Raw genomic sequence first — 25,751 nt, 5'->3', positions numbered from 1 at the left:
ATTGTCGTTGGCATGTGGGACACATTTTCCATCGCTGGGAGAGGGCACTTGCTCCACTTCCAGTGTTCAACAGACAGAAATGACAGCTGCTCACTTCCCCTGTTTGTGACAGACCACAGCTGATGACAAGGTGTATTTTGGATGTCTCTCTGTGTCCTGCTTCTTGCAGAAAACACACCCTTGAACACTGCCGCAGTGGTGTAAAATACCAACAGCCACTAAAAGATGTGGCTCTTGCTGCATTTTCTATCAGATCCTATTGCTCACTTCTGTCTTTGATTAATTTGCGCCTTCTATCAACACCTGATGTTCCTCTTGCATACTTATGTAGTCCCTTGCCAAAAGTAATAACACCCTGTTAGCCTGGGATTTAGTGTAGTGGACCAACACAAAGTGGTGCAGAATCAGAAAATTGAAATAACATGATACATGATTTTTAAATGATTAAAATCTGAAAAGTGTTCAGCTCAGATTAGGCCAAAATTGTTGCGTATTTTCGACATGACATAAAACTTGACACCTCGCATGACTTTGAACCGACTATCCTCACAGTGAAACATGTTGGTGGCAGCATCATCCTGTGTGGATGCATTTCTTCAGCAGGAAGAGTGAAGCTGCTGTGGAGGCAGATTTTAAAAATCAACAGGTGTGAAGTAGGCAAAAAATGAAAACAAAAAGGCTACAAATCTAGTGACTTTAAGAGGTGCAGCAATGAAAAAATACATTCCCTGAACTTTAGTTGAAACCCAAATTGTTCCTTCTCATACTATCAAACTCAACTGAGTTGTATGGTCTGTATACACAACAAACAGGCAGCTTATAAAACAGTATGAAGAAACACTGGTTGATTCACAGCTAACTGATGCTAACTGTATTTCTACATAATATTGACTCCCACACTTTTCAGACTTTCATTTGTGAAATATTTAGAAACCCATATATTGTTTTTCTTTCATTTCACAATTCTGCAGCATTTTTATGGCGCCCTTTCTTATAAAATACTAATAAAACACATTAAAGTTTGGTGCTATAAGGTGACCAAATATAAAACTGATTCAGGACAAATAACAGCTTAAGACACAAAAATAGGCGCATGAGCTAGTATATTAAAAGTGTGTTGATGGGAAAGACATGTTTTGTTTTATGAAACCCAAATCTGAGGCGTTTGTGTAACTATTGCAAAAGTGAGGCCTTAGTCTTGGTTTAAAGAAGCGTTTTGCTGCCCTGATCTCCACCGTGTAGCTTGTTGCACAGCAAGGACCGGTCCCCAAGCACTTTTTGTAGGCTTGTTTCAGAGGCTGTAGCTTTAGGCAGGAGGGAGATCACAGAGATCTGGCTACAGCGCAGAGTTTATCATTGCCTGGAGCTAGAGAGGAGCCAACCTCGTACTCTGCTTTGTAATCTGCCGTTGCCATTTTGAATCTGGTTTGAGCTACTGGAAGTCAGATTGGCAAAGTATGGTGGCTGGGAGGAAATTCTGCATGGGAAGGCCTGAAGAAGACGGGAGTAGGCAGTTCTAGTTGCTGATTGCAACATGTTGAATTCATGTAGTCCAGCCTCAGGTTCAACGCCAAGAAGTCTAAATTACATTAATCAGTTTTTTTTTTTTTCGTTTTTTTCTCTGAAGAGTTTCTGCGGCGCTAGTGGCTCGTATTTTTGCGACAGCAGGCAGACAGGAAGGAGGGTGAGGAGGAGATGCGGCAAAGGTCGTCGGGACCGGGAGTCGAACCCGCGACGTCCGCGTTGAGGACTGAAGCCTCCAAACGTGGGTCGCGCTAACCCCCTGCGCCACCACAGCACGCCCCTACAGTATTAAATCAGTATTAAATATAAGTATCATAAGTAATAATATAAGTAATATAAGTATCAGTATTAAATAATAGTGAACAGCTATGTGATGACTGCAATATATGGTGAGAAATCATCTAAACCACTCTGCAACAGCACCCGACTCTTGGAGCCGACTGACATTAACTATCTGATGAAAAGATGGTTTCATATTCTGAAGCTCTCTCTTTATAAAGTCAGTCTATTTGCGATCTTTCAGATAAAAAGTGAGACGCAGATGAATACTGACACTTCAGACAACTTCAGAGTTGCCTCAGTTGTCTTCATAGATCCAGAGTTTACCTGTAGCGTACTCAAAACAAATTCTGCTGCATTCTGCTGATTTCAACTCCGAGTTAGCTGAGGGGGAATTATAAGGTTAAAAAAAGATTTAAAAAAAACAAAAACGTGTCAGAGAATCTTCACATCATTAGAAACCCATTCTAATGATAATTAGATAGCTGCTGCATATCTTTGTTCTTCTCTCTACTCGTCTTCCACACGCTTTTTTCCCTCCACCGCCCTCCACTGACAGAAAGAAGAAAACTTATGTGACAGACATTTTTAAATTAAGATTAATATCAATTCCCTCCCAACAAGTTCTGTGATGTACGGCCATGCCCAAGAGGAGAGGAGGAGTGGCTGTGTGTGGAGAACTTAATCAGCCTGCCTCATGGTGAGCCCGGGTCCATTTGTCGTTTGTCCCAGATGTTAATCTGTGGAGCTCAGCTCCGAGGCCAGGAGCTCTCTCCCCGTATTCGGTGTGAAGAATCATGAGCAGACATGCCAAGTCCATCCTGCCTGCTCACGTTTTTGTCTCAAGGCCTAGGGAAACGGTTGACACAACAGGGAGGGCAAAGCGTCCCTTTGCACCCCCCACCGCAGAGCGGTGGCTCTCTCACAGCTGTGGGGAGCAGATGCTCGGAGGTTACAGGCACGGGCCTTCAGGGACGTCAGCGCTTTGCCCTCCAGGGACCGCACACAAAACACACTCTCCAAAGAAAACTTAGAGGAAGTAATCTTCTGCAGCCCTAATAGTACATGCATTGAATAAAATTAGGTCCCTTTCATCAACGGGGCTTTATATTCCGTTTAAAGTAGTTTGGAAGTACAGTAACTCACATCCATCCATGGGGGTTAACCCCTTATCGCCTGAATTTATATCCAATAATGTAGAGCAATGTCTTTTGTTTGCAGTCTGTTTGAATTATGCCAAACATTAACATAAATTTAGGTGTGATATAAATTAGTAGCAATAGAAAGGAGGAAAACCCATTTATCTGACGCTCTATTGAGACCAGAACACAATTGATGCTAATTTATGGCGCCCAGAAAGGGATGATGTCATATCAATTTAAGGCTTTTTTATGATCCATTTCAACTACATTTTTGTCATGCTTGATTGATAGCATAGTGGACAATGTCTGGGATTTAAAAAGAGAAAAAACTCTCTTTGCTGATTTTTATTGATCAACACAAGTTCAGAAATAAACTTTTAGGCTGAATATATACCTAGATTCCCTCACATATGTGGCTCATAGTATGCGGAAGAGAAATGATGTGCCTGTTGATTCAGAGAATATTTGGACGACATATTTTAGCATTTTTTCTTTCTGAAGGAAGCTCTATTGTGTATTTGTGACCTCTGATCTGGTCCATTTCATCAGGCAATGCTAAGCTACTTTACTGATGATAAAACCACTTCCATAGTGTGGTTGGGATTATGAATCATTTATGAGCTGTTTGGACACACTATTGAAGTTAATTGAAGTTAAGAATTTAAAACCTAAGAACTCTGTCAAATGTCAAGCATGGAGGTGCAAGTATCATGCTAAGGGCCCAGTCTCACTGCCACTGGCCTGGAGGCTGTGCAAGGATGGCGTAGTCTCCACTCGTTTCAGCCTCCGCTCTACATCTAGATGGTTGAAACTTCCCCACAGGATAATAATCTCAAACTCACATCAATGGAATAGATAAAAGCAGGCTGACATGAAGAAGCTAGAATGACTGTAACTTCGTCTCTACTGAAAATTCATGGACTTTATTTCTCATCCTGAGCTTTCCCAGAAAAACCAGCCACTTTAAAGGAACTCCTGGAGAACTTCTTCTGTTAAGATTGGTCAAAGGGTTTGTTGATAGATGCACTTTCTCTGCAAGCTGCGGAGGGACGTTTTACCAAACTTTATTAGGCTTATATCTGTGAGCATATCTAAAAAAAAAAAATTCAAGTAATTTCAAAATTTTGCACCCAAGTCTTGCATTAATAAATACTAAAAATTATTTAATAATAATTTTGGCAGGAGAAAAACATGCTAAAACTTTCAAACATTTACACCCATAACAACTGTAAGGAACTTTTTACTACCAATTTGAGAAGTCATTCAAATGACATTTTCTAACATTTGTTAACAAACAGTGCATGGATTAGTATCGCTGGCTGTTTAATTTATGTAGATGGTCATTACATGTCAGCGGTTTCACTGTCAGATTTCACTCCCCATGACTCAGATTTCTTCTGAGCACTTAAGCCTGACCGGACATGCTTGAAAAAAAGGAAAGAAAAAAAAACAGCCAGCCAAAAGGCCAGCGCTGTCAACTCTAAACCTGCTCGCGATGGAATAATCTGTGCCGACTGTCGATAACTGAGTGCCCTTTCTCAGTCCCAAGTAAACCAGATGCCTCTCAGGTTAAAATCTGCATTCAAAATCATTTAGTTCTTTTCCCTGCAGGGAAACCAATGTCAGCTGATTCATTTCGCTGCTAAATTGTTTTTTCAGTGTTCACATTTCCTCTTCCCTTCCTGTAACTCTTCAGAATCGTTTCCCAACAGTGGTGTAAGGTAAATACGGATCAGCAGGTCCTGTTTTTTTTTTTTTTTTTTTTTTTTTACTTGATTCCGCACTTGAAAGAAACACAAAGAAAATGGAAAAGCAGGCATAAAATTTAAAGTAAAGAAAACCGAGGCCTGAGTATGGGCGAGTTAATCCAAGAAGAAATCATCTGTTAAAATTCATTAGCCAAGCCTCTCTGAACACAAAATGAAAAGACATTAAATATGTATTATTTATGAAATGTCTGTGCTCTCTGAAAAGAGTGTCTAGTGCTGTTAATTACTCAGCCATTCATACAGAAAAGATTATTTCAAATGGAAAGTGAAAGCAAGGCCAGACAGCAAAAGAGCTGTTAGTTTCGTTCACACTATTTTTAAAATGACATTGGTGAAAATGGAAGAGCTAATTATGGTAGCTCTAAAATTCAAAGCTAATTTAAGGAGCCGCGTGTCAGCTTTATTGACATCTTCTGCAGAGCGATGTGGTTTAAGGCCCGCTGAGGAATCTCACTGCTGCCGCGAGGGAGACGGAGGACTGACTGCATGAACGATTCCTGCTTGATGGCATGAAAATAACGTTTGGTGATAGATTGTTGCGTTCCCCAGGTTCCAGTATTTGTCGACTGAGCAAATAACTGTGCTAGTTATTTATAGAAAGTGCCCTGCAAAAGTATTCACACCACTTAAACTTTTTCTTATTATTTTTTGACTGGGATTTTATGTGATAGATAAAAGCAAATGGTTTCTATTTTCTCATTGTATCATAATTATGTGCCGTTTTGTGGTGGATGACAAGTGAGCCCTGCGACAATTGCTCTTTTAGGGTAGTTTTTTGTTTTTTTTCCCCCTTTGGCCTCTGAGTTACTCTCTTAATTATGATGATAGAAATGCTTGATTGAAGTCAAAAGACTCACAGAAGTAATAACAACTAATGCGTAATGGCGCACACAAACTCCTTCCAGCTGCAAGAAAAGCTTTTACCTTCTCCAGAGTGCCTCCATGTGCAGCGGCGATTTATTTCCTCAAACACAGAACAGAAAGGCGGCTTCCTATGGTTAGTTACTATCTTTTTAAAAATAGTAGCTGCAATGGTAGATTTGAAGAAAACAGACTGGCATTTTTTCCTCCAGTTTAGTAATGCTTACTACTGTCGAACTACCTGATCTACAGATTCAAGCGTAAAAAAACAAGTACAAAGTGAAACAAGTAACTAAAATAAAAATAGTCTCCAGCAAACATATGCACTAACATAAAAAAAAATAAAAAAATTCTGCCACAGGGTAAATCTTTTCTGAGCAATTTGGCTCATTCACGGCCAAATTACATGAAGGAAACATTAAAAAACTATACAGAATAAAAAAAAAAAAAGAGAAAATAGGCTATTTGCTTCAAAACAAGCATTTTTACCCCTTTATGGATTTAGCAGTGTATACAATTGGTATTTAATAATTTTATGCCCAGTGTGTATATTTTCCTACCATTTGTAGCATCAATGGAAATTTTTTTTTAATGCATTTTCATCTCCAAGATAGTTACAGCCAAGCCACATTGTCTCCACCTGGGGCTCTCCTTTTCATATTTAGCCGTATTTCTGCTGGTGAAAATCTTTTTCAGAGCTTCATGATGGAGCTGCAGCAACTGGGGCTTGCGTAGCGTAATCAACCAGACTGTGAATACGTAACAATCGTGCAAATTTCTAGTGTTTGAGTTCTTGGCTGAAACTGCACAAGTGCAAAACTGCTTTTGCTACATCCTGTGGTTTACCGTTTCATCCTGTTTAAAGCCAAAGTAGTCCCAGATAGGTGACTTTGTATTTTTTGGCAACGAATTCCTACATGTTTGGACTTCTGTTCTATAAATTGTCAAATCAGTTCATACAATTTTTGCATTGTATGTCCCAAAAAAAATCCAAACGTCACCTGCACACGTATAGCTCTAGAAGACATCTTGAAATTATCGGTTTCTCTGATTTTGCTTCTTATGATGGGTATATGTTTGAGTAAAATGAACATTGTTCTTTTATTGTATAAGCTACTGACATGCCTCAGAAATTCCAAGTGAAAATTTTGTACTTATTTGCAGAAAATGAGAAATGGTCAAAATAATGAAAAAGATGCAGCGCTTTCAGACCTCAAATAATGAGTAGATTATTTCCTGTTATTTGTTTTAACAGAAACATTAGTCAGAAAGAGTCAAAAACTTCAGTAGGTATAAAAACTTTTTCAAGCCGCTGCATGTTCAAAATGAGTCTTTTTGTTGATCATTAGATGACAGTTGGCTTCGTTTAAGTATTTTGTTGACATTAAGATGGAAAAAAATCCACGTTAATCATTTAGTTTCCTGGCTTCTAAGGAAAGTACACGTTATAGATTTTCCCACCCTGAAGTCTCAAGAGGCTCTGCATTATCATAAGTGTGATAAATTTTATTTTCTAAGTAGAGAGAACAAGAGAAGAAGTACTTTCAAGGTTTGTGATTCCTCCTTAAAGGCAGTCACCTGGCAAAGTGGGAACAAGAGCAGGGCATTTATCCACTTACAGAGTGCCACCCCGATGATGTCAGTAACAGATGACTGCAGGACACTCCCCCCTCCATTGCTTCACAGCCAGTTTTGGTCACTGAGGGCAGGGAGGGGGGTGGAGGGGGTGCAAGGGAGATAATTATCAGTATAAATGAAGCCCCGCAAACGATTCGCACTGCTGGGCCCCCTGATCCAGTCTCCAAGGCAACCTCAGCACGCTCATTTGTTTTGTAGATGAGTAATTACATCCAATTAGTGACCAGTGGAAAAAAAAAAAAGAGTCCAAGAAAGGCCCATTGTTCCGGATAGATTGTGTGAATATTAATAGTGGGACGGTCTGAGGCACATGGCGATATGATCGGTGATACTAATGCAGCTGTGGGCACACTTTGCCCGGTCTCACGCTGCATAACGGATCAGATAACCACTGATGAAAATATATGGCTCCGGAAAATGTGTGCCTGCGTGTTCGTGACAGAGTTCTACTCTGTTCCCAGCTTTCCCCCCCTCCGAATGCGGCAAGCATGCCAGCTTCTTACCTGAGCCTCCCACACGTGCAAACAATACAGCAGCACGCTTGCTGCCAGCTCCTCGCACTTTATTATTTGTTCAAATGTAATATAAAGTCAGAAAACATTTCCTGATGTGACATATGGAAGGAAAAACTTTCACTGTGCAGCGTTCTGTGTCACAGTGTATTGGTTCCTTTAGTTTATGTCACCACCTACAGATACCCGCCTGATATGTGGGATTTGTCAGACAAAATGGCAAAATGTGTCAGCTCGCTGTTCACTATTTTAGGAATTGGTTTCGAAGGATTGTTTGTGAGAACTGGAATTTTAAAGATGCATCATGGATCTAGCTGGATCGTCAATCTGAGTTTCTCTTTGTAGCTTTAAAGCCAGGTCGTTTTTGAAAACATCTGTAGTTACAAGTTAAGACGACTCGATTTCACAAACCACTTTCAAAACGCTGCCATCACTTACTGAGCCTTATTGTGAGGCTCTTGATTTGAATGAAGTAGAGAGGCAGGGCCAAAATTTCAAGCAGAGTCTCAAAAGTTTGGTTATAACTTCACCTAATTTATTTTGTGATTCAAGCAATCAAGTATATTTCTCTGTTTAATTGTGAGCAAAACAGCATTTTATCTTAATTTTTAGGAAAATTAGGAATCCGATACAACTCAAATACATAGAAACAACTAAAAAAGAATAAACGTATGGGGAAATTGCAATATTGAGCTGATAAGTTTAACTGCGGTTAAACATTTTGACTTTGCTGCTGAAGCATCTGTGACACAGATCCAGTGCACCTCCAGAAGTTGATCACAACACTGTTGCTTCTTCAGTTTCTCTAAAATTTAGGAGCAGCATAGCAAACTTTTGCTCAATGACTTCTTGTCCAGATTTTGTCTGATGGATACACAGTCGTTCTATTAAAGCTTGAAGTTAATGGTTTCTGCTTATTCACCTGCTTTTTAAAAAAACTGGCCACACATTCTGTGTGGTTACTTTCTGTATTTTGATCTTTGAGATAAAGAACAAACTGTGTCTGTGTTACTGAAAGAAGTTGCTCTTAAAGGATGTTCTTGATCCCTCTCTTTATTCAAGCTGGTGTGCTTTGACAGAGCTGGCAGTAAGCCCAGCGCCTCAGATGAAAAGTTACCCCTCACATGGATCATACCAGGTTGCTTCACTGTTGGTATGGCACAGGACATATGCTCTCCCTTTATTTCCCCCCCATACCAATGATTTTTCAGATGTCCAAAACAATTGGATTAGAGATTGATCAGAGGAAACAGTTTTTTTTCCTCCAGTTTTCTGCTGCACATCCTTAAACCTCCTGAAGAGTTTCAGTCTTTTGTCTGATGCTTTTCCGGGTGGAAGAAGGAGTGGTTTCTGAACCATCCTTTTTTGTTGCAGACTTTCCCAAAAGTCTTCTCCTCACTTCATCTCACCCACCAGCTGCCGATGGGGCAACAGCGTTTGGTGGCACAATCTTCAATGTAGATACATCACAGGCCTTTGGGCAATCTTAAAACACCTTAAAGCCTTTTTGACTACAATTGAAACTGTCACTTTATAGTTCTTGATCATTTTTGAAAACAGTTCTGTCTTGCGGAATATTCTTAGCAGCCGTTTTCTTGTATGGAAGGCCACTTTGATGCAAAATGATAGCTTTCACATTTTTCTTAGAGGTGACCAATGCTAACACAGGAAGACAAAGATGTTAGACACACGTTTGTCTTTTTAGCAACCGGACAGTATTCACCTGTGCTTATGACATCACCATGCCAGCTTATGCCAGGTGGGGAAATTGGTATCTTTCATAAAATAAACTTTTTTTCAAGATAACAAAATTATTTGCAGTCAGAAACATAAATGCAAGATTGTAAATTGTTCCTATTAAAACTGAGGGTGCATAATGTGTGTCCCTGCCAGGTTTCTGTCCCTGACTGTTTTACATGACAAGCATTTTATGCTGTGTTGTTCATGGAGATGTAAACATTAGCTTATATTTGTCAGTTGTTTAGGAACGAAGACTCAAATTAAAAGACAAATAAATGTCAAAAATTTGTGTGAGAAATTGCTATGAATGCCTACAATGCCTAATATACATACAACATGATTTATAAGCAGAGCTTCTATAACTGGGGATGCAGAGTTGTCCAGGATTACATCAAATTTTATTAAAGCGCTCTCTGCTCTCTGTCACCTTTATACTTAATACATTTTCTGCAGTCTGAATCTCTGTAAATTTTAAAGTCAGGTATAAATGTGTCTGGATATCTTCACTGTGTTGCCTTCAGCACTCCAAGCTTGTTGAGTTTATTTGTGTGTGGAAGTTGTTTTTCTTTTTACTTCCCTACTTCCCCCTCTTTTGCTTCTGCCGTATATCTTTGATACTAGAGCCTTTATTTAGCTATTTTTCTAGTGGACCTGATCAAGATGGCATTCAGAAAACAAAAAATGCCCAAATACTTTTCAAGTAAAAGCATCATCAGCGAAGAAGAAAAACTCAGAAAGCAAATATAGAAATAAACATTAAACATGTGAAACAATACTTTTTAACAGTAAAGGATTGAGTAAAACAGTTATATGTTGCTACCTTTTAAGAACCTCAAATGCTCGTTATTTCTAAGTTGATTTCAAATATGAAAACAAAAAAGACAACCAAACTGAAGAAGGAAAGTTTTACCAAATTCACTCTGGGAACATTTAACAATTTTAGCACAGATGGACACGAGTCATTTTCTGGATTTAGTGGAGAAAACCCTTTCAGGTCTAAACTCTTTAAACAAATTACCAACATGAGCATCGAACTATATTTTTTCACCTATCTGGATTTCTAAATATTTATATCAAGTGACTTTTTAAACTGATACCATCTAGTGTAACAGTAGAATAATCACCAGTCTTAGCAAGAGTTAAATTTAGTCTTCTTTGATTTAATAACTTTCTTTAGTTTCAGCAGACAGTACTACAGTGACTGAACACTTACTAAAAAAGGTCTACAGCTTGACTTAAAAGTAGAACTCCACTGTAAAAGAAAAAAAAAAGTGTGCTCAGCGTATAAAAGTATTTTGACTTTAGTTAGTCCTAATCCCAAAATCAAATGGGAACTAAAAGCCATCCTTGTTGACTCAAATATCCGTAGTCTTAAACTCAGTTGGTGGCTCTGACATGTTTTCAGTCAGATGATTACACACCTTAGGAGATGTTGAAAAGTGGCAGAGAAACCACCAGGCATCAGTCCATCACCACAGATTCCAAACCAGCGTAGAAATGTGCTTCCTCACAGCACAAGTTGTTGTCAGGCTATCATCACAGTTGCAACATTTTAAAGCAAAATAAGTATGTCTAGATAAAGAATAAATGGAAATAATGGAAATCAGATGTGTGCAGGGCTTTAAGGCAAATATAAGTCAGAGTGAAAGTAGTGACTGTTTGGTTATGAGCTATAAACGGAGCGTCCTCCTCATGAATCCCCAATAAACACGGTTTGTGCTACTGTCGAATGTTTCTTCCCCATTGTAATTATTCCATTGATCCAGCTTTACTCATTAGCAAGGCCAATCAATTTTCAGTGACATTTGTCTAAGTGAAGTAAATGGAATGATTGCTTCTTGAGCTTTGTTCAATGTGTCAGGCATTATGTGACGTACGTGGGAAGCCTGCCCTATTTGGAGCCTATAATTTGATGAGTGGGCAGACAGCCCACAAGTGGTGAGATCAGAGTGCTAAAAAGCATTGGCGGGGAGAAGCATGGCTGGTGCTTACATTCCATTTGGCAGAAGTGGACTGTCTCACTCTGAATGGGGAGAGGTGAAGTGGTTTTGAATGGCTATTCGCTCCAGGACCTAAATAAAAAACACACACACACACACACACAGATCCACATACACAAACAGCAGGGGAAACCCAACACGGACCAGCCTGTGTCACCAATCTCAGTACCTCCTGAGTAGATTAACTCCGTTATCAAAGAGGTGTTAGAAGGAGCAGGGTTTTTTTTTATTTTTTTTTTTAATTGCACTCTTTATATGAGCAGCTTGTCTCAGATTAAAAGAACAAGCAATAAATGTCAGCAGGATTTATTGCAGAAAGGCATTTTCTAAACTGTTGATAATCCACCATCTGTGTGAAAGAAAGAATTGCTCAAAGAGGCCAATTTGAGGCCTGCTTAGAGTACTTACAACACTTCAGAGAGCTTATCATCAATAAACATGAACGTCTCTGGGTCTCATTCACAAAAAAAAAAAAAAAAACCTTAACAGTTTTTACTGTTCTGAAAGCAGGCTGCATCTTATTGATTAGTGCAATGTGTTTTCCTTCCTTCAGGTATGTCACTGAAAATTGACCGTTTGAAATGAGGAATCTATTGACGTGTTTTTTTTAACGATTTGCCAGTTTTATCTCCCTCCTCTGTCAGTTCATTTGGATAGATCCGACCTAAAATATAACACTTGTGGATTTTGTTATCTTGTTTTTTTTTCCCTCCTCACTGCCTGACATTTAATCGGATTAAAACAATTTTTCCTGTTTTTCCGATTGTAAAACTTGGTTCAGAATAGTGAGAAAAGTTTTGTTTCTTTCTTAAAATTCTGAAATATTCATACACTTGTATTGTAAAGCCTTTGAACAATTTGAAAAAGCCACACATAATGTCACAGCTTTGTAAGCTTCTGGTTATTTTGTAATATTTGGGATAACTGTAGGCCCCGCGTAGATGTATTTTACGCAGCTTTAAAAAACCTGTTTAAAATCTATTTCTGCTTTAAGTAAGAATATCTCCAGCATAGACGTGGGTGCAGCTTTGTGGAGCCAGTGCTGCATTCAGGTCAAAGTTAAAGTTTTCTGTGTGCAAACGCCTAGTTTGATGCTCTTATGTCTCTTTGTTTGGTTACCACTACTAGCAAAACACAAGCGAGAGGGAGGATTACGTCGATCGCTTATCATCCTCTAGCGCTCCGATATCTGATATTTACTAATTTAAATACTAATTCGCAGAGCTTTTGGGTTTAAATTCCACAAATCCTCTTGATGTGTTACTTTTAAATTAGTTATCTTCTTTAAATTAAAGTGTTATAGTCACAGCCCTAATTTTAAGGCAACAACCTTAGATATGGTGCTTCGTTGTTTGACGATATCGCGTAAAGAAAACACTTCATGAGTGAGAATATTGAAGCGGCATCTCGACATAACTGTCAGGAAGTTGAAGCTCTGATCAGATGGGTTTGTAAACAGACTATGAACCTATTCCAACCAATAAATTAGAGTGTTTCCCCACCGCTGGTGCTCAGTCCATTTAAAACAAGTCCCGTTTCGGTTCTCTCAAACTGTTTGGATTTGGTTCCAAATGAACTCTAGATCGGTTTGTTTGTGGTGTGAGTGTGAGCCAGTAATGGTACTATGGGGTTTTGTTTTTTTCACATTGCATAAATTCCTGTGCAACTATAAAAACATTTTCTCAAAATTATTCAAAATACTGTATTTCTGAAATAGTGTTGCGTGTAATGCTGTAGAGGAAAAAAAAAAAAAATCCCATGAAAAAATTCATGACAACTCGGCGTCTGCTTCCTTGGTTCTCCCAACCTGGACACATCAGACCAAGAAACAGACTGGATGTTCTAGTTTAATTTGTAGTGACACGTTTTGGAGTTTTTCTCTATACAAAAAGAAACTGAACCAACCAAAAAAGTTGCATGTTAATGAACTCAACAATTCGGGCTAAATTAAATAACTATTGGTGTGAAAATGCCCTTACTTTTAAAGTGGCTGACAGCCAAGACAGCAAAGTCGATCTTTGGAGTGGCAAATATAAAGCAATGATGGGCAGAACTGAAAAGGTATGTCAGAGTTAGGCAGCCTACAAACCTGACCCAGTTGAGCTAAAATTCAAGCAAACTTTTGAGAGAGGCTTTTGGAAGAATATCTATAATGTTTAACGTAAGTCTTAAAGAAAAATGAAAAATGTAAACTTCCAAATTTAAAGAAAAAGTGGTAACATTTTATTCTCATGTCTGTATAAGACTGACATGAGACTCATAAACATAACATAACAACATCTGTCATGAACATGAAGGAGTCTTATGACTGTTGTCATGAAGTGTCATTTGGTAAATAATGGCACTTTCAAATGACTTTTAAATCAAGTTTTAATAGAACTTTGTAATAAAAGTGTCATTATTTACTGAATAATTCAAAGTTTACACTTTTAATGCAACTTTTAGTTCACCTTTGTATTAAAAGTGTCATTATTTACCAAATGATACTTCAGGTGAACAGTCGTAAACATTTCTGAAGAGTCATTCGTGTCAGTCTTACGCACACCCCTTCAAATAAAGTGTTCCTGAAAAGGTTTCTCTAATAATAATCTGTCAGTCGGGAAATAGAAAACATTTTTGATCATCTTAAATTAACTTAAAAAGAAAAGTATGATTTAATGTCTAACAGTGAGGGGCTCTTGTTTTACAGTACACCTTAATGCCTGGTTTCAGCTGAAGACTGTTTGGTTAAGTTGAATGAAGTCAGAAAAACCGGGAATTCCTGTTATAACGACATTCAATGAGCTAGATAATTTATGCAGCCGAATTACGGCGCGAGCTTTCACACCACAGCTGCATATCTCAAATAAGAGCCATATGCCGGGTGGGATGGGTGAGGGGTAGGAAGGGGAAGATGGTGTTTGGCCACATGGTAGGAGCTGCTGGGGAGGGAGGGCGGGGAGGGCCAATTACAACAGATGTAATCAGATGACGGTGTAAGACTCCAGCACATTATGCTTAGCAATTTGGACACTGACTTTGATAATGAAAAAAAGTTGATTTCCACAATGATGGAGTCCCCTCCCCCTCCCCCTCCTCCCCACCCCTATACTGTATCTCCCAGGCCTCCCCGATTATGGGTTTTACTCTGCGCCCAGTGACCAGAGGGGGGGGCCCTGCTCCTTTGCTGACTATGGCTCCCTGGGGCCCCAGGCGGCTCAGATGCTGCACAGTGAGCATGCCACCTCCGCCTGCAACTCCCCCCTACAGCACCTACACAGCCCGGATCAGTTTAAGAACCCAGGTTTGTATCTGAGCATCTATCTCATCCACATTTTGGACTTTTCAGTTTGATTCATGACATTATTCCATGCAGATGATCAACTCTTTTCTTTTTAAACATATATTTGTTTCACCTTTGTCGATGAAAGAAAAAAAAAAAACATATATCCCCTTTAAAGAAAAAAAAAATTACAAAACAACATCTTGCTGACAAATTAGCATTGCATGTCCTTCCTCCTTTTTCAAATTCAAATGTAGATTTTGTTGTTTCTTTGCAAAGATTCCCCCCTCCCCCCGAATCCCCTGCTTGCACATAAGGGGCCGACGCATACAGAATGTAATCCTTCATTTGCATGTGAACAAAGTAATTACTGATGATGTCAGAGAGTACAGCGGCCTCTCTAGCAGTGCTCAGGTTTATATGAATTTTGAACAGCCAAAGATGAGAGTAAAGGTAGGAGTGAGTGGCATTTTTCTTTGAAACCCTTAAGACTTCTAAGTGTGGGAGCGATTGCTCACATTATTAGGCAGCGATGCTTGTAAAACATTGAACACTTAAGAGAAAACATTTTTTTTTTTTTTTTTGCATAATAAATAGAGCCACTTTACGTGCTCACTTTGATCTTTGCTGCATTGTGTCATTTTCCCCCCATTTTATAATTGTTTTGAGAAGTAAGATATTAGATTTAAGGGAAGAAAATTATGACACACAGATGGCAAAGAATCTCATCAAAAGGATTTCAAATGTGTTTTGTGTTTTAGAGCTACAAGTAGTCGTGATTAGACATTTAAAATTAAAACTAAATTTCGCTTTTGCATCAACTATAAATGCGTTCTCTTAGGAGGAACTGAATTTAAGAAGCATCTTGTGTGGTAGAAGATGTTTTCCTGAACGCAGCAGTTGGGATATTTGGTCTGAGAGATTCACTGATCTCAGTATTAACTATAAAAATAAAATAAAGTAAAACCCGGGTTCTAGTAGGTAATCTGCTTTAAAACCAACAAGGGAGCAATGCTATGTGTGAGATCTGTCAGTTTGTATTGTCTTGTAATCTCTGGATGGCCAGCTGTTACAGAGGCAGGCCATCCAGACTCAGATTGCACTAAACCCTTATTCACATACGTGTTTATAAGCTGATTTTTTTCTATCCTTACTTTTGTCTCATGTTAGATTTAGAGACAATAATGCCATCTAGATTTAATGTTAAGAAGATAAAAGAAAAAAAGGGATTTGTTTTTTTTAAACGTAGATCGTTTAGCTGTGATTGGTCACTCGCCACCTGGCATCAGTTAATTCGAAATGTTTTATTGTCCATTTAGAAATGTGGCAAGAGTTTTTGGCTAATTGAACATCTCCAGTTTTGTGTAGCTGTGACCTGTCGATATTGTTTTCACTGGATCTTACTATTAGCAGCATTTTTCTTTTTTTTTTCACTTTTTTGTGTTATTAATTAGAAACCTCCATGTGAAAAGGAGTTTTGCTGACAGAAAAAACGATAATATTTTAAGTTGTCTTAATTATAATTTAACACAAGTTGTCTTTGGCATCCTATATTAAAGGACAAGGTTAGCAAAGTTAGCATTGCTAACTGTAAACAGCAGTGTATGTGTGTATTCCTAAGAAAAAAAACATAGACCCTTCTGCTGAGATGTGCATAAACCTACTTTTATTTCCAGATTAATTGTGCTCCATTACAGAGGCTGAAGGCTGAATAAAACAAAACACTCCCACTTTGCTGTCATTTGTTTCGCCTTCCTGTTATCTCCTGAAGGCTTGCTCTTTGAATTAACAGCAGACGTATTATGTAGAGAGAAGTCATGGTTTTTCACAATCACATTTCTGTGCTTCTTTAGACTTTACTTGTACATATATTTACCTGATACTGAATTGTAACATGGAGTGTTCTTCTCTCAGTAGGAACTTCCTCAATGAATGTTGTGTTTTTGAATTTCCAATTGGACGCTGATCAGGGTTGATGAAGCTATAAAGCTTCCGAGTTTTGCCATTAGCAATTTCTCAGTGCATCTGTACTTAAATTGGTTTTATATCCCGAGAGTATGTTAAGAGTCAAGATTTTGAATTATTTTAGGATGAATTTTGACAAGAAGAAAATGTGAATTTGAAAGTAAATTCTTCAATATGAGGTGATCAGAATCTTGCTCACTTTTTTTAGGTGTTTTTAGGATCTCCTCTCCGTGATCCAATTAGTTTTTTACCCTCACATTTATCTTTTCATCGCAACTGTCAGAACAAAGTGAGACATATGTCATAAATCTGTGAAATGCCTCAATTGCTTGAAAACAACAGTGGACATTTACAAATTGTTATTTTTGTAAAGGGCATTGAGATTATATTTGTTGTGAATTAAGTAAATAAACTAATCTGAGTGACTCCAGTGGAACTACAATCCGGCCCATGTCTCACTTGATATTGTTTTTGTACATGTGCAGCCAGCGCATCTTCTGCTTTTTGTGTTGTAAAATGAAAATCAGTTATGTATGGATATCAAGTGGGGGAGGATGCCGCACTCCAATAAAAATCACCAGTTACAGATAATGAGGATTGCCATTTCAACTGAAAAAAATCCTTAATTATGTAATAAGCCAGCCCACTGGGGGCTGTGCAGGCAAGATAAGAGCAGTAGCTGCTCGCTGTTTAAAGTCTTTACAGTCAAACAGCAGTGTCAACACTTCGAGATGTGTGTTTAGCGAGATGGCTTCATTTTCCTGGAGTGCTATAAATGGATATCTAAGGCGTTCCTTTAAACGGAGTTAACTTCTCTAATATAGCTTTGATAGATGGAGCAGCGACACATTAAACAAGGTGACAAGTCTAGTTTACTGTGTTTGCCTGCAACCAGCAACATTGAGTGCACTGCTCTCACACTATGTGGTTTTTAATGCGTTATACAAAGACCTCCTCTCAGGCATTGCAGGGTTCGCCATCCCATACATACACAAGATCGAGCTGTTTTTGTGCTCGGAAGATTTTTCTTTTTAATGCTGCTGTACGGCTTTTTTCTCTCTTCCCCCCCCTCCCCCCCCGTTTCAGTCTGCGTGTGAATAAGGGTGAGACGGAGGGTTATGTGAAGCTGACAGCAAAGGAGATTGCTGTTAAGAGATCACCACATTTTTCTTTCTCCCTGCCTGTTTTTCCCTTGCATTGCCTGTGTTATTGGCCTTTAGTGGGCATATGGATTTTCAAAAGAAATTTTATTAGTTTGAGTTGCTCTTACTCACAGGGCAAAGGTGGTAAGTTCTGTACAGTATTTCTGTTTTATCTCCCTCGAAGTTGAAACCTCTAAACGAACTCGGGTCAGTCTTTTATATTGCTCGTTTTTGCCTTCTTCTACTGTCTGAAAGCCTCCTCCTACTGGAAGTTATTCTTATAGACTTGAGATGCAAGCAGCGTTTAGGTGATTTTCTTTTATTTACATCATCTTTTTTTAAGTAGAAGAAGAAGCACAACCTATGATCAAATGTTCAAAATTCTCCTGAGAAATTTTAAATCTTGAGCATAGCCTTAATAATGTTACAGGTTAATAAGTATAAGTTGTTATTTTAGAAGTACTCCCTCACATTATGCATGAGAGCACTGCAACCTACAAATTTACTAGCATGATGGAAGTATGTAGCCTGTTTTCTTTGTGCATGATTAAGCAGAGCGAATGTTTGTGTGCATTAGACACACAGCATGTAGATTCTATTAGAATCATACTGGATTCAACCTCATTTCAAGAAAAATTAGGCCTGAATTCTACCTTCGCTATATCAAGATATCCAATAGAAGCTGCAGATAAGTCCTTTTGACACAAACAAATGAATCCAGTTATGTGTTCTGTCAATTCAAACGTGTCCCCTGGGGGTCAGAGCGATAAAGGGTGGTGCTTACGGGTGATGAGTTTCCCTAAACTGCTCCGCTCCTCCATGTGTTTGTGTGCAGGCGGCAACCCGTCGAGGCCCGGTGGTTTCCCCGGCGCCAACAGTCCAGGGCCTGTGGCTGACCTGTACGGACCTAGCAACCAGGATTCAGCCGTGGGGAACTACATCAGCGCTGCTAGTCCTCAGCCCGGCTCTGGGTTTGGACCCAGCATTACTGTGAGTATTTGAGCTCGGAATATGTGGTCTATTGTCTGACGAGAGCACTGAGCTGGATCTGTCTCAGAACACCAATGTTAAACTTTGGCACACAGAAAAGCCACAAGATCTGTAGCTTTTCACATTCTCTCTCTGTATAAACTTGCATTTCCACTTTGCTTTGGACATCATGAAGTTAAATGAGTTGCATTTTAGCTGCTCTTCACTCTGCTTTTCCCAACACAAATAACTGTAATAAATCACATTTCTAGGAGAAAACTAAATTTGGACAGCATAAAATAGATTTTTTTTTAACTTGAAACAAAGTGGGAGTGTGGCTAACGAATAATCACAAACAGTTCACCAGCAGGTTTTGGGAGCAAAGGTTAGTCAGCAACTCAAACTATGCATAGGCTTTGTGATAAAAAAAAAAAAGCATGAATACCAAAAGAGATTTGTGATATTATGCAAAAACTGCATCAAACTCTATAAACAGCATTTTTTTCCTGGCACCGTAAATTATAGAGTACTAACAGGGTATTTAATGACATTTAGTCCGCACAAGGCAGATTTCTTGATAGCGCATAAGGGTAATCAGCGTGGCAACTTATGCATCCGACAATAATCACGTTCTTAGAGCATTGTTCAAAATCATATTAATGCAGAGAGCCACTCGTTTCTGCCTTCATGATTTCCTTTCCCAGTTTTAGTTGTTTCACGTTTTTTTACAAGCATGCAGTACTTGCCATCCAAAACCGCAAAGAGGCATTTTGAGCTTGCTTTGACAACAGATAACTTCAAGTAGTTTTCTTAAATTTGCTCTTAGTGCACTCCAAGTAAATGTGGTTATATGATTCCAATAAATAATATTTACTTGCCGGACGTTACGTAGAAAGATTTTGGTCAACTTGCCTAAATGAGGTTTGAAACGCATACTATTTTCACAAATTTATATCTACGTAATTAATAACCAAAACCTGCCGCTAAAAATTAACAAGCTGGATTGCAATTGTTTAAGTACATAAGTTCTAGATAGTTTATTTTGGGGGATGAAATGGTAAAATATAGGCATAAAATGTGGATCGGATTTTGCAAAGGGCTGAATTTGATTTTTTTGTTTTCTATCTTGTTGCTATCACCATATTGTAAATCAGACTTTATACAGTTGATTAGAAAACGCCACTTTTAATTTTAGAAGTCCATATGTCCCAGATCAGTTCCTTCACTAGACCAACACTTCCAGGCAGGTTTTCTCACTCCAAGTGTCCCCCATGTTGGTTTCATTTTCTCTGCAGATCAGCAGTTGGTTGTTGTCTCAGCTTTCAAGTGTTAGACTGTAATTATGTGCATAGATGGAGCCTAAATAAAAGGTTTTCAGACAGCCTGTGTTACCTAATTTTGCTCAGATGAGCACAGATCCCTGTTTAACTCTTTAACTTGGTGAAGCGATCAAAGTCATACGAGTAAAAAATAAGCTCTACAAAAATGCTCCCAAGCCCGATATAGCTGTGAGTTATAATAATGTTAGAGTAAACTATTGTGGTATTTAAAACCCAGAGTGATATTTTTAATAAAGCCCGCCGGAAATCTTAACACACAAGTATCCTGCAGAAATGTCAACCAGTTTGGTAATAAATCTATAAAGCTGGATAGACTTCTTGAGCTGCAGCCTTTACCTTTTCATTAGCTCTTTTTTCCAGCACTGCGTGAAGTGAAAAAGTCAGAGGACCCTTCTGCACACTGCTTTAGTGCTACCATCAATCACTTAGTACATGTGGAGTCTGAAAATAGCAGTTGGCTTTGGCTTCAGAGTAAGTTCAGCAAAAGCAAAGACTAACAAATATTAGACATTCGTAGAAATACAGTCCAACATAACATTAGGGATATTTACGCATTAGATAAAGGAAAAAAAATCTGATTATTTTCACATTTAGGCATTTCACTGTCCTGAAATGTCTTAAGAGATGTTCTCCTGGGAGGGCATGTAAGGATGCATTCGCTCTAGGCTACTTACAGGCATTTTTCTCCTAAGAGCTCTGAACACTTCCAACACTGTCATCCACCATTCAGGATGTGCTGTAAAGATAGCAGACTTTCTACAACATCCCTTTCTGCATAATGTCCTGTCTTCTCATAGTTTTGGAAAAATGGTCTCTTCCATTATCTCCCTCGTATTCCACTGCAGAAAATCTCCTCTGCAGAGATCACAAACTACAGAAAATGTAGAGAGAGATGGAGTATGAGATTAAACGTTATGTTTGGGATCTGTCAGATAAGAATTAACACTCAGACTTCACTGAAAAAAAACTCATTCCACGGTAGGTGTAGTTCAATGTATGTGCCTCACTAAATTGCTAGCTGTAGCTAAATGCTAAGTTAGCATTTTTGTGCTGCATTTTGTGACTGAACCAAATAAGGAAATTTGTAGCAAAGGCACTGATAAAGATTTATGTTCTTAATACCTCCAGAGTCATTTAATCTCATTCAGTTGCTGATACCAAGCCTTTGTTTAAAGCTTACCTTAAGTAAATCCCATGTACAATTTGTAAATAAAATACCACACTATATTTCATCAATATTACATGGCTTACATTATTGTTATTTTGTCCACCTCATTCTCACCAATGAGGTTCTAGATGCTGTTTTTTGTGACCAATTTTGTCTCGACAGTAGATTCAAAGTGTTTGCTAGGCTAACACAGCTGCTTTTATGTACAGCATGTCAATTATAACACACATAGCTCTTATTTGGTTCTAAAGCTATACCACTTAAAGCCAAAAATCTTTAATACATTCATGTCTTGCTCCTGCTAGCAACGTTTTCCTGCTGAAAACTTAGTTGATGTGCTAGGCTAATGTTAGCACGTTTGCTGTCTATTTCAATAAGACTCTACTGCCTGTGCCGTAGCATGATTTAGGTGCTGTTTGAATTGATCTTTGGCAGACAAGCATTGCAAATAGAGATCGTTATCCTGCTTTAAAAACTTTGCGCTTTGCTTCGAGTGTTGTGAAACGTAAATAGTTAGCATTTCAGCTCTTCTGGATATCCACAAATATCTCACTACAGCACATGCAGGACACACGAGAGAAACTAACAGGGAGCTGCAGTAGCTAATACAGCATATGTTTCACTGTAGCTCCTACTTTATTTCTGGAAAGATATATAAACATGGCCTTGAATACATATTTTCAAGCCATGCATTGACCTATTTTTAAAAAGCTTAAAATAAGGAAACACAGAGAGACACATATCTCATATTTTCATTTTAAAATCTCTTGCTAAATTCACCAGACAGGTTGTTTTTGTTTGGCTGTTTTCATAAATTAATAGCTTGTAGGTTTTTTTTTTTGTTGTTGTTTTATATTTTAGCTTAATCTGTTCATCTGTGTTGTAGCATTTATTTTATTGCTTAATTGTATCATATTTATGTGCTTTGTAGATCATAGATAACCTTTCATAATCACATATTGCATTATGTTTTTAAATAAATAGGTTTCTCAGGATATTTCTCAGGTCTTTACTATGGATTAGGAGACTTGTGAAGCTCTGTTGATGCATCTCTTGTTTGTTGACAGTGTCACTGAGAGCAAATTCACAAATAGCTCAGGAGAAGGCAAACATTTCTCATTTTCATTTTGCAAACTCTATAATTGATTTATGCTGTCCAAATGTACGCTGTGGTTGTATTTGCGCTTTCACAGCAAATTCCTTATTAATTGTTTTAGGTCTGCTGGCTGTGCGTCATAATCTGTTGGTCTCAGTGTAGAACGCTAAATATTTATTAAGAAAGAGCAGGGCGGCTCATTTTCAGGACAGATTTACCAGCAGATAAGTGGAGTGATGAACACGGGCGGCATTTGTGTCAGTTATTTTGAGGAAAATACAAACAATCGTCTGAGTTAAGGCTGCACAATATTAGAATTTCTTGCTATCATGGTAATAATGGTACAAAAGAAAAGTACAATAGACACAATAATGTCCCTATTTTCTTCTTTCCATCTCTTTCTCATGTTTGCTTCCATCATTTTGTGAACCTCAGCATATGTGTCTGATGCTAGACTCTGTCCAGTGGAGAAATATGACATTAGTATGTAAAAAAAAAATATGTTCATAACCCACAATGCATTTGTAATATATTGTGCAGTCCTTCTCTGAGTGGTCAGTAATTTTATTGGCTCTGTACTTCCATATAATTTATGGAACCGGCCAAAGAACGCTCGCATTCAATCTTTTAGGAATATGTCAGAACATTCTGCGTATTTACAGTCAAGCTTTGTGCTCGCAAAGTAATACTCCATATTAAATCACCACTTGAGAATTACAGTGAATCAAAAAGAGAGCTGTGAAGCTTAGAGGTGAAGCAGCTTCTGACTTCTTGCTCAGAACATTAAAATAGGAAATGAGCAAGAAGTAAAATGTGCTTCATAATTCGTTTCTTTATCAGGGATGCTGTTGAACTGAATGTGTATATAATCACTATATCTCACAACCTCATGGATGACTTCAGCTTCACTGATTTGCCCCTCCGTCTCACGCTCCACTGATTGCATTAGCCCCTTTAGCCAGTATGAAAACAGTCGCTCTGAAGAAGCAGTAATGATCTTAACATTTCCCCCCCCCCACGCAAGACAATTAGAGCGCAATTAGCTGATTGAGGTGATAAAGACAAATAATCGCTGCTGAAAGTGCTTCTCTTTTGTGCTCCCATCCATGGGTTCCTAGAGACCTGTCAGCAGGAAAGCTCGCAAAGTCCTGATAACTGAGTGATGTTATGAAAACCCTTCAATCTTCAAAAACCTTCTGATCCTACGGAGGGGTGTTTATGATGCCATTCTCTCCATGTTCTCTGATGAAATCAGTTGTTTATGTTAGCATGAATGGGGATTGTGTGTATTATTACTGTTATCTCTTTCGCATGTTTTTTTTTTTTATTATTCAGACTAAAAACTCATAACCTGGGCATTCCCCTGTTACAAGAGAAAAGGTTTAAACCGACGGCATCTTAAATTATTAAACACAGTACGAGTCATTTACTTTATTGAAAACACCGAAGTCTTTTCAATATCTTTTCTATTCCTGTAGTATTTTTTTCCCCCTCCAGTTGTAATTATTTCTCTGTTTTCCATGAAAAGTTCTGTTTCTCTACATGATCCAGTTCAATTTAAAGCTTCACGTTCATGCTAGCAGAAAATAAAATAAAATTTAAAAACAAAACTAAGAAAAAGCACAACCGTTGATATGATACTCACTTTTTCTCTCTTTGAAATGCATACTGACAACAGCACTAACTGTACACTTTTAGGGCCCGTTGATTGCGACAGCTTTTACAAACGGATACCATTGAACAGGTGGCCGGTTGCTATCTCATCAGAGGTATTGCCTTTTATTTACTGTGCTTTTCTCTAAAGTATTGTTTAAATGTGTGTTCATCACATTCCTCGCTGTTTTTTCACCACTTTTGTATCAAAATGCTGGAGCTGGTGGTACAGGTGTGTGTGAGACGGAGTGTTTCTCTCTCTTTTTAAAAAAGGACAAAAAATAAAATTTTAAAAAGTAATTGCGGCCGTTTTGTGTGATTAACTGAGTTCCTCGAGTCCCACGCACTCACACACTATCAGCTCTACATTTTTTTAATCTTCTCATTTTAACATTTGAAATGCCTTCATTCTTGAGTAGTGTCTTGTTTTAGCCAATCATATGTCAACAACTCAATAAGTCAACACCCTGTTGCTACAGAAGCGAAAGCGGCAGCGCATTGTATTCATTATAAAAACAAAAAACTCAAAATCCTTTCTCTAACAAGTGCCCTAACAATTATTTCTCTCCTATCAACCATTTTGCTTAAATTGTTACTTGTTTGTGCGATGAAATTGTCAGGATTTATGATTCCAGAAAAAGAAAAATAATTCTATTTCCCTGCAGCTGTTTTTGCAGATGTAATGTCTGACATACCCAGAGCTCCTTTGTGCAGTGTTGTGATGTGTTAATTTTCATTTAAACAGCCCCTTTGGCTTTGTTTTACGCAACAGTGGGATGTAATTTTTATTTTATTTTTATGTCCAAACACATTCACGAAGCTTGTGCAATCCACTGTAGTTTCAGCACAGTTGCAGCAGCCTCCACTGTAACTTGGCATCCCTACGAAAGATGTGTAAGAAGCTTGAAATTAAATGAAGTTGCACAATTTTATCCGACAAAATTTAAAAGCAACCCTTTCCTTTACAATCCCCTGAGGAATTTGTTTGGCTTAAAATAATTGTTTGCATTCTTTCAAGGGAGAAAAAACTCGTTTTTAACAAAATCGATGCCTCCACAAGCGTTTCTCTAGTTTAGGTTAATCACTGTCTATTAGGGATCTGCTGATATGAAAATTTTAGCTGATATTGATATCTGACATTAATATTGCCATTCTAGACAATAACCGATATTTACTAATATTTTATGTATGATGTATTTCCCGACTCTTTCAACATTTTGGGGGAAAAATGACTACAATGCTGGCGTCACAACTGATTATCTGCTTCAGTTGAACTTCCCACAATCCTTTGGGGATTGTGGGAAATACCACATGACCATCCCTGCAGAAACAAACAAGAAGAAAATAAATTATCAGTTGTAAATATTGTCCCAGTTTTATTTATTTGACCAACATCAATATTTTAAGAAGAATGCCTGACATTGGCCGATACGGATGTTATTGTTGATATGGAGAGCATCCATAGCATCTATGAACATTTAATTAGGCATGCATGAAGGAAACAAATAAAGTAAAGGAAGTTAAAACCTCACTCTTTTTTTTACAAATTATATAGTACATTTTTATTTCCTAAAAGCTTTTTACACATCTTTGTTAGGGGTCGCAATAAATGCAGACGTATGAAACGGTTTTCATCTTCATCGCTTACTTTTTTGATTCCTCGTCTTCACAAGCATTCGTCGTGCTTTATT

General features: G+C 38.2%; 1 protein-coding gene across 7 annotated transcripts in view; it reads left to right on the top strand.

The window, feature by feature from the left end:
• The window catches only part of msi2b (musashi RNA-binding protein 2b), a 293,528-nt gene that overhangs the window by 261,421 nt on the left and 6,356 nt on the right, over positions 1-25,751 (top strand). For 4 of the 7 annotated variants that reach the window (XM_044140960.1, XM_044140958.1, XM_044140961.1 and 1 more), the window contains exons 12-14: positions 14,569-14,748; positions 18,670-18,824; positions 24,106-24,176. In XM_044140960.1, the coding sequence (XP_043996895.1) occupies positions 14,569-14,748; positions 18,670-18,824; positions 24,106-24,147 (377 nt within the window). In that variant the 3' untranslated portion in view covers positions 24,148-24,176. The remainder of the gene's footprint in view (positions 1-14,568; positions 14,749-18,669; positions 18,825-24,105; positions 24,177-25,751) is intronic. The other 3 variants (XM_044140963.1, XM_044140962.1, XM_044140959.1) reach the window with 2 other exon arrangements.

The sequence above is a fragment of the Gambusia affinis genome, linkage group LG15, assembly GCF_019740435.1.
Source record: "Gambusia affinis linkage group LG15, SWU_Gaff_1.0, whole genome shotgun sequence".
In the NCBI taxonomy this organism is placed as follows: Eukaryota; Metazoa; Chordata; class Actinopteri; order Cyprinodontiformes; family Poeciliidae; genus Gambusia; species Gambusia affinis.
This window is presented reverse-complemented; position numbering and strand designations above follow the sequence as displayed.